At 40.1% G+C, this 18664-nt stretch overlaps 1 protein-coding gene across 3 annotated transcripts in view; it reads left to right on the top strand.

Moving 5' to 3' along the window:
* SLC4A11 (solute carrier family 4 member 11) overlaps nucleotides 1-18664 on the top strand; it is a 1277001-nt gene that overhangs the window by 955420 nt on the left and 302917 nt on the right. For all 3 annotated transcript variants that reach the window (XM_044064085.1, XM_044064086.1, XM_044064087.1), the window contains exon 10: nucleotides 7721-7846. In XM_044064085.1, the coding sequence (XP_043920020.1) occupies nucleotides 7721-7846 (126 nt within the window). The remainder of the gene's footprint in view (nucleotides 1-7720; nucleotides 7847-18664) is intronic.

The following is an 18664-nucleotide window of genomic DNA, read 5'->3' as shown; positions in this document are numbered from 1 at the left end:
CTTTGCAATAGGAGTGCCAAATCCATAAATGATTTTAATGGAGATGATGACTTGTGGCATGAAGATAAACTGGTAACCTTGGGTGACTATCATGCTTAAGTAGTCAGTATGTCATCACAGTCAGAAACAGCACAGGTACAATGTGTTTGTCTCAAAATGTAGAAGCTTCTAAAATGATACTGAATGTTGGCTAGTTGAGATGTTAAATCCAAGTATAGGACCCATAATGGAGGGTTTTGCTAGTAGATCAATTGATAAGGTAAAATATGTGTGTCATATGGTACAAGCTTCAGGAGCAGTATAAATATCTCTACAATAAATGTAAGAATGACCCTGCTGTAAGTGACCCAATTACTTGCAAAGGATCTAAAAAGTAGAGGTTCAGGACACTGTACCAAACAGTAGATATTCCTGGATAGATTTTGTTAGCAGTACTGATGTCTGCTTCCCTGGATGTTAAGGTCACAAACTATCAGCTCCACATGAACTATTTTGAAACATATGATTTGAATCAAGGCATTACTGTGATTCCTGTCTTAGGAAAAAAATGTTAAAATGGCCATAAACAGCACACAAGATTAGCTAGATACTCCACGTTGTAGCTATAACATAATTAATGCTAACTTCTTGGGTGCTGCTTCTTCTGGTAAATTTTAAGAAAACATGGAAGACTGAGACCCCAATCTTTTCCTGAAGAGCTCTTTTAGGGCACAGCTTTGTTTTTAGGTACCTTACCAAAGGTATTAAAAGGGTTGGAAAAGAAGGAAAAGACCTAAGAAAACAAAGCAAATGTTCTGTCAACACATGCATAAATATGCAATGAATTTTCCCTCCAAATGTTGGGCTGACACAAGACAATGGCAGTAGAGGAAAAAAAGGCATTATGATAAGAAACAGTGAGCATGGGAGCATGGGAGTCTGAAGACAGCACCAAAAACGTGAGTCATTCCAGCAAAAAATTACCTTTGATAACTTTTAGAGTTAGCCTTTTCCATTGTCTTTTTCACCCAGACATCTTGGTTCATCCCATTGGAAAAGCTTTACCCATTTTCATACCAGTGATTTCTGATAAAATCAGATAAAATTATGAGTAAAGTATGGTTAACAATCTATAGTACAGATGTTTGTAAAGCTCCATTTCTGGGGATGATTCTGACTTCTTCAACAGAACAGATTTAACTAACGTGCCTTTAATTTGGCAGCTACTGCACAGTTTTGTAGTACAGTGTGATGTCCCCACTCTGGGTCAAAAATAAAGGAGCCTAAATCCTCATCACTAACACTGGAGAGGAATGTTCACTTGGAACAAAACTAGAGACACACAGTATTTCCAAATGCATCTCACTTACTAGAACAAGGTGAGTTGAAGCAGGTGAGGGGTCCTTCTTTGCCAGATTCCAATAAGAGACTGCACTGACACTTCAGTCTCATCTAGTATTAAAACATGATTTTTTTGTCCAGAATTACAGAATGAAATCACATACATCTGGTCATCTGACTTTGGTTCCATACTACCCCCCCCCCCATTAGAAGCTACCAGGATTTAACAGATATGTGTCAAAAATACACACACACACAGAGCTTTGCTAAGATCTGTGGCAGCTTCTGGAAGTCATGACACCATTTCAACACATCCATCCTTTCAGAGTAGCAATTAGTTCCCTACTAGAGACAATCCAGCTAGATTCCTAGTCCTTGTTTTCCCAGACATTTTGCCTCTGGCTGAAATCAGAGCTGTAAGATACAATCTTTATGGCCTAAATGAAGTAATTTAATTTCACATTGCTTTACAAAGTTAGCTGGAGCTAAGATTAACCTCTTTTCTTATATTATCCTCTGTTACAGTATTAATTTCAACAGTTATAATACAGTCTGATATACAGGTGTATTTCTTTGCTGTCCATCAGGACACAGTGTTGGTACATTTTAAGACAAGCAGCCTTACAGTTACATTTTTCAACACAAGCATCTGTACAAATCAGTTTGATATACAAATGACATATAATTCTTTACAAAACTTCAGATAGCTATGCTGGCATATGTTGCACATCCACTGCTTTACTTCTCCAGGCATAGCTGGCAATACCTCACATTGTCACATATAGCAAGGTCCTTTAGCAAACCAATGTAAATAATTTATTCAAGGCTATTTAAACTTCAAAAGAAAGATGATCATCAGACACACATTTAAGATGTCACTAGGGTAGAAAAAAAGGTTTATAAAGACAAAAAAAAAAACGTTACAGATGTCAATACTGCAAATGTTACTAATTGCTTTGATGCAAAGTTCAATGTCTATTTATAGTGACCATGGACACACATAGTGATTACCTATGTACCCCTGTTCACAGTTATTGCAGGCAGTTTCTACAGTTTCATGTAAATGATTCCAATTACAAAGTCACTCCCTTGCCATCTCGTCATTATACTGTGTACAGTGTTCAACAAATACCCAGTTTTAGTATTATTAAACTGCCATTATCAGGATGAGTACCAGATTTATACTAACACCCTGCAGACCATATACCTTACAGTTCAGGAATGAAATAGTTTCAAAATCTATGCATGTTCTTCAGCCTAAAAATTATCAGGTATTCCCAGTTCTTTCTTAGGGTTGGGAGGGTGGCCTAATGGTTAAGGTGCTTGCCTTACAAGCACAAGGTGCAGGGTTTGAGCCTCACAGGGTATAATTGGCTAGGCTTGCAAGGGCAGTTAGCTTAGTACTAACCTAAGTCCTGGATACCAAATATTTATTACTCTTAAATGTTTCTCTATAGAAGTAATTGACTGTTTGGACATTTCTCAAGGATCCAAACTACATGCCTCGTTATCCTCATGGATCTTATAACCATATTACTCAAGAGTAAGCGGCAGTGTTACCTCCACACGCACGCCCTTCCTTAAAAATACTAGCTCAATATCCATGTGATATGGGAAAGAAAATACAACCTGCAAGGGCCAACACACTAGATGTGTGAAGCATGGTCTTACAATTAGAGTATAAACATAGGAACTGCACCCATGGAAATGTAACACCATGGAATCAGGAATGGAAAAATGGAGAAATAACACCTGACCACAGTCAGTCATATGATAACCACCATCATTAAAAAATATATAGACAGATACATCATACAGTGCTTTCCAAGATTATGGAATGTTTCCCACTACAATTCAAAGGAGTCAGCAATTAACTTTCTTTAAAATTCTCTTTGCATATCATTGGGAAATATAAAATATTAATTGGAGATACAGCAATGAAGTTTTTTTAAGGCCAGAAGGACATACACTTGACAACTGACTCTGTGAGCCTTTGAACCAGTGTCACTTATAGCTGAAGATCGCATTTCCTCCTGAGTATTTTCAAAAGGAGAGCTGAGTTGCCAATTAAAAAGGGCCACAACCTATCTAACAAAATATAGACAATATAAAATAAAATTAAATAAAAATTCGGCATTTTACTGTCAGTTTAGCTCAGGGGGTTAAAGGCTTTGTACTGCCAATATGCTTCAGTTTGTGCTGCTGAGCTGCCAATGAAAAAGGGCCACAACCCAGCTAACAAAATATAGCAACATAAAATAAAATAAAATAAAAATCTGGTATTTTATTTTTCAGTTTATATCAGGGGGTTAAAGGCTTTGTGCTGTTAATATGCTTCAGTTTCTACTCTATGTTTGATCTTCTCGATATTCACCTTTAACTCGATGAAGCTGACCAAGTCACTTAACCAAACATTTCTCTTAGGTCACCAATTAAAAATGACATTTCTATCTAGTGGACTTCCTATCTAACAGGAAAGAACTATAACCATCCTAAATAATTTAGTTATCCATCATGCAAGGATACAAATGCATCATTTGGTTATTCATATTTGTTTCCCAGGGTAGAGCACTGATCTGCGTTAACCTTTTTCACACTCAGCCCAGAAGTGGTATCTGGTTAAGCGACTTACTAGGAGTTACACAGTTATGCAACGTAGGCTGAGGGAATAAAACCTAAGCCAACTGCTAGGCAGGCAGATCATCATGGAACATTTGATTTACTAATGATCTCACAGTACCCCAAAGCAGTTACAAGACATTTCTGCAAAGTACTCCCCATATTGCCCTACTCAACACTCAACACTTAGTCATAGAAATACAGCAACCTTGATGGAATTACCACCAATAAAGAAGAGTACTATTAACAGTACAAAGATCTATGGTCAGCCCCTAAAGATCACTTCCGTCTAAGATAAAAATAAATCCCTTCATACCATGTACCATACTTTCTTTTGCATATACTGGGGGACAGAATACGAAAAAATCAGGTATGTTCTGCAAAACTAAAGAGACAGAAACATACCCGATTTCTCTTGTATTTCACTGACACTCATAAAAAAGGCAGCATTCTCTTTTCTCTGTTACTTCTCCTGCACTGCACTGATGGTACTCTGCAAGTGTGGGAATGTAAGTCCCATACTCATGTGCAGTACATCAGCATACACGAGAAAGTGCCATTATACAAAGACGTTGTATAAGAAAGGTAAGCAATTTCTTTCTTAAATAATGTCATTGTATAATTTGTCCTCATGATCAACCATACCACCTGTTAATCCTGTATATCCACACAGGTTGTGGATTACTTCTTATTTCTTCTCTTATCTAAATTATTCATACTCTTTTGCTGACCTCTATTCCTAACTTGCAGCCAACCAGTGTACATACTCTTTCTGTTCTAAATGCTATTTCTGTTTGTAGTCATTTTATTTATTTATTTATTGATTGTTTAGGGAGCTGTGTTCAGGGTAGTTGTATTTTTGACTGAAGATGTTTGTTAAATTTTGATAAATTTTATCATCTTTAATTTTTACTATTATTATTTTATTTTTTCCTTCATGATTTAGCATCTTTATTTGAAGTCCACTGTGACTAAAAATGTGAGCCTTGTAGTCTAATCCATCTTATCTACGTAGAATTAATAAAGTGAGCAAAGGCATATGGGAAGTAGAAATGCTCTTAATGTAAGTAACAAGAAGAAACAAACAAAAGAAGTGTTTGCAAACCATCCCACTAGTTTTCAGAAATCGGTGTTATGCGATCTTCACCCAGAGAATATGCTGAACAGCTAGAGCATAGCAGACAAATAAAATGCCTATTTTTTCACTCAGGAGCAACAGAAGTATTTTTAAAAAAATGTAATAACCATAATTCAGTGGTGCAAGGTACACAATATGAAGACACTAAGTGTGTCGGGTAGCTGTATCAACAAAATAAAGGATAAAATAAAGATGTACTAATTCAAGATTATAACATCTGTGTGGAATTTAAGAGTATTTGCCTTCTTTGTAATTTTCTTTAGTCTGTGTTTTGTAATATTCAGTCCCTCAATATGTCAGTCAGATATATTGGCATGGACAAAACTGAAATGGAATACTTGTATTGTTGTATACATTTCCATCACTGGGAAGAATAACTGTTCTCTTGTTTATCAGAAGTGCCCTGATAATAATATATTGTAATTTAGTGAATGTTATATGCAGTCACAAAGCATTCCAAGCAAACATATCAGTAGACGTAGCTCCCAACTGCTATGATTTACACATAGCACTATGATTTTAGCCCTGAGATAAAGCCTTGCTCCTAGATGGCCGCAGCGGTGCAGCAGTTAGCATTGTCACCTCAAAGCAAGAGGTTCTCCAGTTTGGTTCTTGGCTGGAGCACCTTCTGTGCAGAGTCTGCATGTCCTCCTTGCAGCCGAGTGAGATTTACGGACATGCAGGTTGGTGCGTGTGTGTGTGTGTGTGTGTGTGTGTGTGTGTGTGTGTGTGTGTGTGTGTGTGTGTGTGTGTGTGTGTGTGTGTGTGTGTGTCGGTGCCTTCTTTAAAGGCTGAGCACCAGGCTGGCAACTCGACACCATAAAAACACCACTGCCAATCACTCTGTGGACTGGAGATCTGCTGTGGTGACCCCTAATGGGAGAAGTCTAAAGACATTGCTATTAAGCCTTGCTCCTCCTAGGTTGATGCTGTTCCTCATAATGCCAGATCATATTACGAGTACATACTTTATTAAATATATAAATTAAGCTTTATCACCAACTATACATGGTCTACTATAAAATGACCTCCTATTGTGAAAAATAAGAAAGTGTTCCTCTTTCTGATCTTCTGCTATGATTTTTAAAGGCCAGTGCCATGCTTTCTAATGCTTGGAGGATGAGAGATATATCCGTAGATGACATAAAATGTGTATTTTTATATATTTCCCACCACAAAAAGATAGATATGTGATTTAACAGAATAACTGGTCCACACACTGTTTTTCAGATGTTTTTGATACATGATCTGTAAAGAAATGTATAATTTTTCAATACATAACTGACTTAATGCCTTTGTACACATATAAAATGCCACTCCAAAAAATATAAGCATTACCCTTCTAAAGTGTAAACCATGAAATGGGAGCAAAGGCCATCCCTCAGAATATCCACCCCCCTCCCAAGAAATAAAGAGTAACTTTTCTGGAGAGACATCCAGAAGTGGCTTAAAGATAACCGCTGTAATCCGGTACTGTAATTGTAAATAAGTAAATGGAATGTATGTCTCTAGGCGGTATATCTTATATATACTGTCTGGAAATACATTTACAGTGCCTACTTTAGAGATGATTCTCTGCTGGAAAGACTGGAGCACAGAGTGGGTGTCATGATAAAGTGCTTCAGGCAGAAAACAATAAAAATACAAAAATCTATAAAATTACAAGTTCTCTAACTGTTTAAATGACTTCCCATTACTAAATAACTGTATATGGCTTTGACAGCCGTTTTGAGTTAGAGTGGCAAACACAAAAGGCTGAAATTTTACTTCTTAGTGGTATGATAGATCTGAGACTTGGTTTCAAATTATTTTAGTATATCTGAATAGTATAGTAATTCCGCTAATGAAGTATGTTACCCTGAACTAATCTGATCCAAGCTAAATATTTCATCAAAGTACAATAAAAATGAATAATTTCAGGACCTGGCAGTGACACTATGGAAAGACATGGGAACTCTGTGCCTGTAATATATATATATATATATATATATATATATATATATATATATATATATATATATATATATTGCAAAATACTTTATTCTTGCATTAAAACTAATTCACTGTTTCATTTTTTACCTTGATTTACCTGTCCTTAACACCAGAATCTTTGATTTTTTTTTTGCTCTGTTAGCAATTTAACCATGCTTCACGTAGTCATTCCAGAAATGAAAAATAATTTATTTTTGTCCTCTGATATTTATCTAAATTAGTAATGTTCATTACTAAGGACACTCTCTTGCCTTGTATAAATAATCTAATATTCATTCACTGACGGTGTGTACATATTTGGTTGAGTATGCATGCATGTGTGTGTGTGTGTGTGTGTGTGTGTGTGTGTGTGTGTGTGTGTGTGTGTGTGTGTGTGTGTGTGTGTGTGTGTGTGTGTGCGCATGCAAAATGCATATATACATATAAAATGCTGTGGTTTTCAAATGTTTACATTCTAGTGCTCTTTTTTTGCTTTGTGTAATGGACTTTTTTCTGATATAATTCTTATTGGATTTTTTAATTTATGCATGCATGCATGTATTTATTTATTTGTTAATTTATTTGCTTGTTTGGTTATTATTCATTTTTCTTTAGTGTGATTCTTTACTTTGTTAATTTCCCCTTTTCTAACTATTGCATATTTCATTTCAGGTATCACTGGCAATAACAAAGCTATAGGGAAGTATATTACTACAGTGATCCTTATGTATTTTGCTGTTCTTTTGCCATCAATGGCGTTTGGGTCATTGAACGATGAAAGCACTGGAGGAGCTATTGGTATGATTGTTTTTCTGATCTTATAGCAATAGTGATGTATGAAACAGAGTCAGCTGATTTTAAAACTTGACTATTTTCATGTATATTTTTAACTTCCTATCCTAAGTATGTACAGCAATAGCTTTTGTTACTGCATTAGTTACAGTATTTAAACCATAGTGAGGTATGAGTTTAAGTTCAGAAACAGAACTAAAGAGTATGGCAAAATTGCAAAGTAGCAATTGTTACTGGAATGCCCAGTCTTCTAACAGTTGGGTGCCCACCTTCAGTGTGAGGAAGGAAAAGATGATGCAAGGCTTGAGCCATCAGTGAGAAGCTAAAGAAGGAAAACTTAATTTGCTTAACTGGGCTTCACCATCATGAAGGGATAGAAGTAAATGAGCCAGCAGGCAACAATGACCATACCATACCATAATGACTCATGATCCATGAAGTGGAGATGGATAGGGAAACAGTACCTATATATGGGAATAGTGGAGTGGTTTTCAAGATACTGTGAAGTTTGGTAAAAATACCATAAAAGCATAATAAGAATTGAAGACAGGAAAAGAAGAAAGCAGTTGAGATAGCATGAAAGAATTGCAAGCCTATGAATTAATGTACTTATACAAAACATGGAGTCTGATTTGCTGAGACAACTATCATGGGTAGAGGGTAAAGAACTGGAACCTGTTTCAGAATGAAGAAGGGACACAGGAGAGTGAAGCACTGGTATCAAGATGATAACATGAAACAGCTGCAAGACAGTAAGGGTCCTTCATTGGGCTAAGACAAGTCTAGGGAAAGAATTGGCTTAAAAAGTAAAGCATATGTATATAAGAATGTTTTTAAAATGTACAGCAGAATGTTTCAGAAGTCAGCCAGAAATGTGGTTAATGGAAAATGAAGCACGACTATTTTTCTTAGTATTTATGGAACAATGAGAATCTTGAGCACCAACTTGAAAGAAGGTAGGTAGAACAGACAGAATACAGGAAAGTCTTCTGGGGGCAAATAAATTGCATATCAATCTTCACTGAGATGTGCCTTATACCTTTTATTTTGGCTGGTCTTTTAGAGAATACTTTTAATGTCTTAAATACCTGTGCTTATTTTAGTGATGCATTGGTCACTCTGATAAACCTGGTTGCTTTGGTTACTCTCCACCATTTATATTAGTATTGATATTACTCAGTATAATTGGATACCCTTGTAAAAGCCTGACAGTGGTTGACTGGTGGCAGTGAGGTTACCTTATAGTCTGGGTAGAGGGAGTACAGCTAGTAAATCTGTACCAGCCTTTCCCTAGAGTGTGTGTGTGTGTGTGTGTGTGTGTGTGTGTGTGTGTGTGTGTGTGTGTGTGTGTGTGTGTGTGTGTGAAAATCAAATACCCAGGTGTGGGTGTGTCATCTACTTGGAACTGAGACACAGTGCTCCAAAGTGAGTCTTCTTTGGGATCTGGAGAGATAGAGAGTCCAGTCCCAGTGGATTGTATTCCCTGTGTGCTGCTGGGGGAAATTGTGTTTGATGGAAAGAGCTACATTTGAAAATACTGTGCAAATTAATTCCTGTTTTTAGTGAGAGTCTATCACTGGTATCAGTGGTGAGGATTGAAGCTCTCTGATTACTGGCCCGGGTAAAGAGAGCCCATCTCACTATTCATGTCTTCATAACATCTATATATAGTATCTGTGGTATATGAGTCTCAAAATTTACTGATAACAGTAAAATTAGTTATTTTAGTCTGTGAGGCACAAATGAGCCAGAGTTGCAAGGATAATATCTACTTATGGTCAGTAATTAGTAACATAACATTTAATCTAAGTAATGGCACTATCTATTTTTGTAACAACTTCAAAGAGTACACACACCATTGACAGCATTGTAATACCTACAGTATTGGAGTATAAGGATGTTGACAAGATAATTGGCAATAAATGTGCAGTCAAAAGCAACAACTTACATGATAGTGTGCTATTCCAGTAAAATCATTGCTGAAAGTTATTTTATTTATGAAGGCAAACCTCCTGATACAGCTTTTTCTTTCATGTCTTAAGCCTATTTGGAGAAGAATTCATTTTGTATGCACTATAATCTTAATATACAAACTCTTTAAACAGTACAGAAAATATTGATTAGGGAAGATTTCTGGAACTGCAATGTCAAAATATATAGAATGGTTAAAATATTTACAGCTCTACAACGTTTATATTATCATTTAGACAAGGGTGATCTAATTAATTATTATGTATAACATAGTTAACAATGAAGAAGTTCTATCAAAATTGGACCTGACATTAGTCACTTTGCTACCCAGACTTGTGATTCCATGAAGTCTTTGTGGAAGGTGACATTCTTTGCATGCAAAGCAGGTGCGCAAGGTGCTAGGTTCAGTGCTAACTTTACCCCCCTCTCACCCCCTAAAAGGCCCATCTCTATACTGGAAGAATGCAAAGTTCCTGTAATCACAGCAGCACAGGTAAAAAACACACTCTCCAAATCCAAGAACACAGCATCCATGGGACCTGACAACATCCCAGGCTGTGTTCCATATGAACTACAGAATGAACTGGCACCCCGCCTAAGTATCATGTCCAATCATAGCCTCACCTCAGGCTTTCTGCCCACTGAATGGCACACAGCGACGGTTATCCCAGTCCACATAGGGGGATCCACCATGGACCCTGGGATTTACCGCTCCATTAGCCTGATGAGTCTGGTCTGCAAGGCCATGAAACGTATCATCATGGAACTTATAAACAAAAACATTGGTAATCTCCCAGCTCAGGACCCCATCCAGTTCAGGTTTGTAAAAGGCAGATCATGTCTCCTAAACCTGATAGACTTCTTTGAAGCAGTCACCAAAGCCTTAGATTAGGGTAAGGTGGTTCACACAGCCTATATAGATCTCGCCAAGGCTTTTGACACCATCCCCCACTCTGGAATTACAGATAAACTCACTAAACTAAGTATAAATCCATATGTCACAAGATGGGTTGCCAACTGGCTCAATGACAGAACCCACACTGTGAAAGTAGCAGACTCCAAATCTGACTTCAGACCAGTGACAAGTGGAGTACCACAGGGTTCAGTCCTGGGTCCTCTCCTGTTTGGTATCTACTTCTCTGAAGTACAGGCTAAGACAGAAGGTCTTTGGCTAATGAAGTTTGCAGATGCCTGCAAACTAGGAGCCATAATTGAAACTCCTAATGATGTGGATATCCTACAAAAGGGCCTCACTGAGACAGATACCTGGTGTCAAAACCATGGCCTCAAGCTCAATGCCAAAAAGTGCATTGTCATCCCTTTTGGTTAAAAACTCTGTACCCATGAACTACCACATAGGTGGTAGTCTGCTTAACACCGAAAGTGTGATAAGAGACCTTGGGACACAGGTGGACAGTAGTCTCTCCTTTGTTAATCACATTGCCACAGTAGTCAGGAAATCCTTCTATGTGGCACACCTCATCACAAAAGGTTTCTCATCCAGGGAAAAAAGAGGTCATTGTTTCCCTCTACTCATCACTCATTAGACCCATTATAGAGTACAATGCCCCTTTTGGTATGTACCTCACAAGGCATCTACAACAACCTGAAAGGCCCAAGAATACCTCATAAAGAGGATTACTGGCTTCAAACAGATGCCTTATGCAGACCATCTCAAAAAACTCCAACTTTACTCAATTGCATATCGCCTACTTAGAGGCAATCTCTGCCTAACATACAAAGCTATGTCAAACCCAGAGCTGTTGGACATGCTCCACTTAAAGAAATCCCAATCCCTCTGAGCGACATGCTCTAGGTACCTAAACCTTGTCACCACAATAAACAGAACATGCTGGAGGGATAGATTCCTGTCCCAGAGACTTCTCATAGTCTGGAACAGACTACCTATCTATATCAAACAAAGCTCCTCATTAGCACTCTTCAAGAAAAATCTTGATGATTGGATGGGAAATAGGACATTCCCCCGGGGATCACTTCTGTAGCTCTGCTCGACAGGGACACAAGAAAATAATTTCCTTGGGTTGCGAAAGCCAGTGTACCTTTTTGGTTAGGCTTATATAGGCCCTAGGGCCAATAGCCTAGTACCTACCTACCTATGAACCTATGAAATAGGGTTTTCCTCACATTAAGCTGTAGCAAAAACATTACTGGATTTGTTAACAAGTTAGACCATATAGTAGATAACTTTTTTTTATGGTTTCCATGCCTACCAAGCTATCAAGCCACTAACACTGCCCACTCATTCCTCATTACTCGAATGAGAGTAGTCCACAATGTGGCCATCATTCAGACAGTTCCAATATACATATATATATATATATATATATATATATATATATATATATATATATATATATATATATACACACACACACACACATATATATATATATATATATATATATATATATATATATATATATATATATATACACACACATATATATATATATATATATATATATATATATATATATATATATATATACATATATATATATATATATATATATATATATATATATATATATATATATATAAATGGGCCAGATTCACGAAGGCTTACACAGAGTCTTAGAGTAGAGTAAGACTTCATGCAGCCATCATGTCCGATGAGTAATCCAGGAACAGCCTGTAGGGGCGTGTAAGAGAGCTCCTAAAATGGCTCTTACATGGACAGGGCTGGGATATGCAAATTACCTCAATTGCAGGTGAAAGGCATGCAAATGAGGTAGATATGCGATTCAGGAAACCCGAACCTGTCTGAGTAAGAGGAGTGTTATTTGCAGAAATGTACTCAGTTGACAACTGAGTACCATTCTGCAAATAGCAAAACGGAGCTGTGACAGCTCTAAATAAAGGTTGCATCCAGTGCAGGAAGCATGCCAATGACCAAATATACGGCCGTGTGAAATGTTTCCTGATGCAATATGAAAATAAAAATATTTTATTTTTTTCGCCAATTTCCAATGTTTAAGCGTAGTGCAGCGCCGCACAAATGGACTGTGCTCTAAAACCCAGAATACTAAAAATTAAAACCCACAAATGTGGATTTTATTGAAATTGTTAATGTACAATGCAAGGGAATGGCAGGCTGAAGACAACATGGCCACCAAGTAGAGGCTGCTAAGGGGGGAAGCTCAGTCTAAGACATGTAACCAAGCATTAGTAGGCAATCCTATGTAAATGAGCATTAGGATAGTGAATCGCAAGTTTACATAACAAATGAGCACAGTCAGTGGAGTGTAGGAGTAGGGTATGGGGAGTAACAGAGTAGAAGATAGGTGACATCACGAGGGGGGATGTATGAAAGAAGTGAAGCTGATTGGAGCAGAGTGGCATGTGTCAGCTGTCATTTATACATCATGGAAATAGGTGTGTCAACAGATAGGCTAGGGAAAGGCAAGAAATGGAAGGTGTATGCCGTGGATAACACCAACGTTTCTTGCTGAGCGGGTATGCGTGCATGTGTGTGTGTGTGTAAACCCGAGTAAAACAGAGTGTGTGAGTGTAAGCGTGAGTGCATGCGTTTAAGCTGGAGTAAGCATGTATAAGGCTTTTTAAAGAGTTGTAAGCGTGTTTGCACCGGTGTGCGCGCGTTTTAACCTGAATAAGAAAGTTTTAGTCCGTGTAAGCATGTGTGTGTGCGTGTTAGCTGCTGTGCGCGTGTTTGTGCTTGTGTGCGCAGCGCTGCCCCCCTGAAATAACAGAAAGGAAAAAGGAAGCACAACAAATAGTAGGAAGCTACCAGGGAGTACTGGCAGAGCTAGCATGTGAAAACAGTCAGAATCAGGCAATTACACAGGCAGTACACTAGCCCAGCCCAGCCTAGCACTTAAAACTCTGCAAACAACAGTCCAGTATGTTTCCCACAACAGACAGTGCAGTAAGCTAATAGAAGTCAAAACTGAAAAAGCTTTACTGAGACAAAGAAATCTTAGGGGCTGCCATTGCTGTTATAAGGCGACATATGCAACATGCTGAGGGTGGTGACAATGGAAATGCTGCTGGACAACCCACAGTGAGGAGACGGAGAAGAGTGTACAGGCCCAGGGTAACCTACCAGGGGCTACATGAGTTGGAGATAGTGGAGCGCTATAGAGTGGACAGAGACCTCCTGCAGCAAATTGTTGAGCTGTACAGGCCACACCTCACACACAGAACCAACAGAGGGGAACCCATCCCAGTGGAAACAAAGGTATGTGTTGGCCTAAAAATATTAGCAACAGGTACCTTCCGGAGATCAACTGGTGATATGATGGGGATATCACAAGCATCAGCATCCAGGGTACTACACCAGTTCCTGGATGCCATGTCAGCACATGTCGGTGATCATGTATATTTTCCCAATTCCCTTGAGGTATTGGCCAGCAATATGCGTCTCTTCCTGCAAATAGCGGAATACCCTGAGGTAGTGGGCGCAATAGACTGCACGCACATATGCATCAAAGCACCAGCCGGCGAGCGGGATAGGGTCTACTTCAACTGCAAGGGCTTCCCCTCCATCAACTGCCAGGTTGTGTGTGATGCCCAGGGCATAATACTGAATGTGTGTGCAGGCTGCCCTGGAAGCTACCATGATTCCCATATCTGGCATCTGACGCAGCTGTACCAGACATTTGCCAATGGGGACATCCCACATGGTCACCTAGTGTGGGATGCTGGCTATGCACTGGAGCCACGGCTGATGACACACATCAGAAATGCACACACACCTGAACAGGAACGCCATAATGAGGCACACGCACAAACACATAATGTAATTGAGCGTGTGTTTGGGCTGCTCAAGTCATGGTTCTGGTGCCTGGACACATCTGGTAGAGCCTTTCAGTACTCAACAACTACATGTACCCAAATTGTCATGGTATGTGCTATGCTACATAATATGATCCTGCAAAAACAGCTGCAGCAGGACCAGCATAGGCCTGGGCCAAACAGCCCCCCACCATTGCCAAGGCCATCAGAGGCAGAGCGTGACTTGGAGGAGGAACAACCTGAGCCTGCTCCAGTAGGCAAAAGTAGGCATGCCCAGTATGCTTTGGCCTTGGCAAAGAGGCAACGCATAGCAGATACACTGGCTCAGTAGGAACTCTGGAAATTATACCTCTCTCTGACTCGCACATATAGTAAAAGGGATGCCTAAGTTGACACTACCTGCTTTCAAACATGTACAGGGAGTGTAGTATGTGCATCCGACATAGGCAGCCCTGCAGCACCACCTAAGGCATGATTGCCATGTGTTAAGCAATATAAATCAGTGCTAAACAGCATTTACCACCATGTAGTATATGCAAACAAAATTGCACACACCAACTAGCACAACTGTGGTCAATGTTCAGTAATACTGGGCAATGTCCAGCAATGTTGGTGAATATTGAGCAATGCCAGACAAGCCTGGTCTAAGTAGGACATAGATGAACAAAAGCCAACATGCTCATATTTGCTTAACTGGCCCTTAAGCAGTCTGGTCTGCTTAGTATCAAAATATAAAGCAGTGATGGGCCTCGAACCCAGGATACTGTGCACTATAGCCAAAGTACTGAACCACTTAACCATGACAGTATTGCAGTGGTCAGCCTATATGAAGGAATGTTGATAAGTCTATGCAAAGTATTTCATGGAAACCCTGCAGGCACAGCATAATCCTTGTCGAGTTATGATACATAGGTGAGTCCTGCAGTGAGAACAGAACCTGACTTCCAACACACATAGTATAATTTTAAATATCGGTCATGTTCGCACACATCAACAAATGTAGTGGACCTCAGATAGCAACATACTGAAGGGTCACACTGGGCATGCTCACACACTTGAATAAATGAGACAAATGTCAGGCAACAAAATACGGAATGGCAGAACTGGGCATGCTCACACACTTAGGCCATGTCTGAGTACAGCAGTGGGCCACGCATATCTGGCAGTTGCATGTGTTAACCCAGGAACCTGTAACTATACAGCAGTCCGCCCTGTGAACACAGTTATATGGCAACAAACACATCTATATTATAGTGGAACCCTGTCATAATCAAATATGTTCTGCAGATACCGAAGTAGTTCATAGAAACTGGTAAAACAAAGATGATAAAGACCTGCAAACAGTATCAGCAATAAACATTGTGCATCTTGAACATTAGCATAGGTTCAGAGGTCGATACTAGGCTATCTGCTCTAGGGCATGTACAAGCCTAGCCAGAGTGTGTTTGGCATTCACAACCCTGTCAGATTACTACACTGTGTGTGTGAATAGTAGGTCACACAAGATAGCCCATGTACATTTAGGCTAGTGTGCCTCTGTCTAGCAGGGACACAGAAGATATCCCAGGGGTAAACATACGTTCACCCATGCAGTCGTCAAGATGTCTCTAGTAGGTGGTCAGTGGGTGGCTCTGCCTATGTGAAACTGGGATTACATTCTGGAGTGAGTGGAGCCTCTGGGATAAGAATCTGTCCCTCCACAATGTCCTATTAACATCTTTGCTGCGGTATACATCCCTGGAGTGTGTAGCTCCAAGGGAGTCAGATATCCTGAGGTGGAGCATGTCCAGTAATTCTGGGTTGGGCATATCTGTAAACAACAGGCACACATCATATCTGAGTAGGTGGTAAGTGACTGAGTAGAGCTGGAGTTACTGCATCTGAACTGTGCAGGGCATCTGTGTGAGTCCCTAGATCTGCTTGGTGAGGAACTTCCATGGCCAGTACAGTTGCTGCAGGCATCGGGTAAGGTACACCCCAAATGTGGCATTGTAACTAAGCATGGATTTGATGAGTATAGGGGCACAATGACCTCACTCAATTTAGATGTGAAACCATATGGGATAAGGTGGCCCACATAGAAGGTGTGTCCAACCACTTTGGCAACGTGAATGTCTAAGGCGACAGTACAAACAAGTCATGTCCCCAAATCCCTAACAACTCCTACCATATGTAATGGAGTACTACCTATGTGGTAATGTGTGGGCATGCTGTTATTCCCAAAGGGGTTGACTATGCAACTAATGGCATTTAGATGTAGGCCATGGCTCAGGCACCAGTCATCCATCTCTGTGAGACCCTGTTTGTGTATGCATGTGGCAGCTGGAGAGTTGATCATGGCACTCAGTTTTCAGTCAAGTGCAAACATGTTCAGCCATATCCCCACTGTGGTAGCCTGTACGTCAGACAAATATATACTGAGCAAGAGAGGTCCCAGGACCGAGCTGTATGGGATGCCATGTGTAACTGGTGTATAGTCAGACATGGCACCTGCAATTCTGACCATGTGGGTGCTATGCCTGATCCAGGTATCAATCCATTGTGTGAGATATATGTCCATATCGACGCTGGTGAGCCTATACATAATGGCCCAGTGGGTTATTGCGTTGAAGGGTTTTGCAAGGTTCAAGTAGGCTGTGTGGACAGCCGTCCCTATGTCGATGGACCTGTTAGCCGTTTAAAGAATACAAACAGGTTCAAGAGGCAAGATCTGCCCACAACAATGCTGAAATGTGTAGGACACAGTGTCTGTAAGTTCCCGATGTCTATGTGTATGAGTCCCATGACAATACACTCCATAGCTTTGCAGAACAGGCTACTTAGGCTTATAGGGAAATATTGTCTGTGGTCCGTTGTGGCACCAACTCTGTGGAGTGGGACCACTGTCACTGTATGCCATTCCTTGGGTACATATCCTGTGGTAACTCCGATATTGAACAGTGATGTAATGTGAGGGTTACGTCTGTCATGATGCTCGTGTAAGATGCAGGCTGGGACACCGTCTGGTCACATTGATACTGTGATGTATGCTTTGGGGAGGGCAGAACTCACCTGTTACTGTGTGATGTCAGGGAGGTTATACTCTGTTGGGATGGATAGTTGCTCCTTAGGGAGGTGGTGGGAGACATCTGCATTGAACCTGTTTGCCAGGATGTTGGCAATGCCAGTGGGTTCAGGGTAGGTTTAGTCAGTATGCAGTAACTCACAGCATATCAGTGAGTGTCCACCCAGGTTCCTGACATAACTGAAGAAGGCCGTGTGATAGTCTTACGTGTCTGTTGCAATTGTCCAGTAGAAGCATCCCTTAGAAAATTTCATGAGTGATTGTAGCTGTCTGCTAGTACAGATCACAGATGCCTTCCCAGCCTGAGATTGTGCTCTATCATGTAGTAGCTTCCTCCTGATGTTGTACAGTTTATTAATGGATGGGGTCTACCAGACAGGTCCCCTGCCATTGGAGTAGTGAGTCTTGTTGTTATTTGGGATAGCACAATCCATGCAGTCCACTAGGTGTCCATAGAATGTGTATGTAAAGGATGCAGCAGTGTGAGCCGTATTTGCTACTGTCTCAGGGTCTCTGAAGGATACCACCTTGCTGCGGTGAAGTGAGACGTTGGCTCATGAGAAGTTCACCAAGATTACCCAGGATGGGTGTGTGGAGGGTATATGTATGTCCAGTGAGATACATGTATGTTCTGACCTTACCAATGAGGGGTATATCGCTGGTGTGGAATGTAGAGTCCCCATGTTGGTGATGACCAGATCCAATATGTACTCCCCCTTGTGGCTGTGCTGACTGTTTTTGCCATAGCATATGAGTCTACAAATTGTAGCGACTGTTGGGTGAGGGTGTCGGGGCTTGAGTAGTATCCCCAGTCAATATTTGTGTATATGAAGTTACACAATATAATGGTGTTTGTGGAGACCTTCATATTCTTCATAGTTCCCACGAAAGCCGAGTGTGGTTCCTGAGTTTGGGAGTGTGTTCTGTAGCAGGCAACAAACTGAAAGGCAGTATTGCACAATGGTAGTTGTATATGTATGGTCTGTGATGCTTTGTGCAGTGCTACTAACCAG

Source organism: Protopterus annectens, chromosome 2.part2 (genome assembly GCF_019279795.1).
Source record: "Protopterus annectens isolate FY-2018-M chromosome 2.part2, PAN1.0, whole genome shotgun sequence".
In the NCBI taxonomy this organism is placed as follows: domain Eukaryota; kingdom Metazoa; phylum Chordata; order Ceratodontiformes; family Protopteridae; genus Protopterus; species Protopterus annectens.
This window is presented reverse-complemented; position numbering and strand designations above follow the sequence as displayed.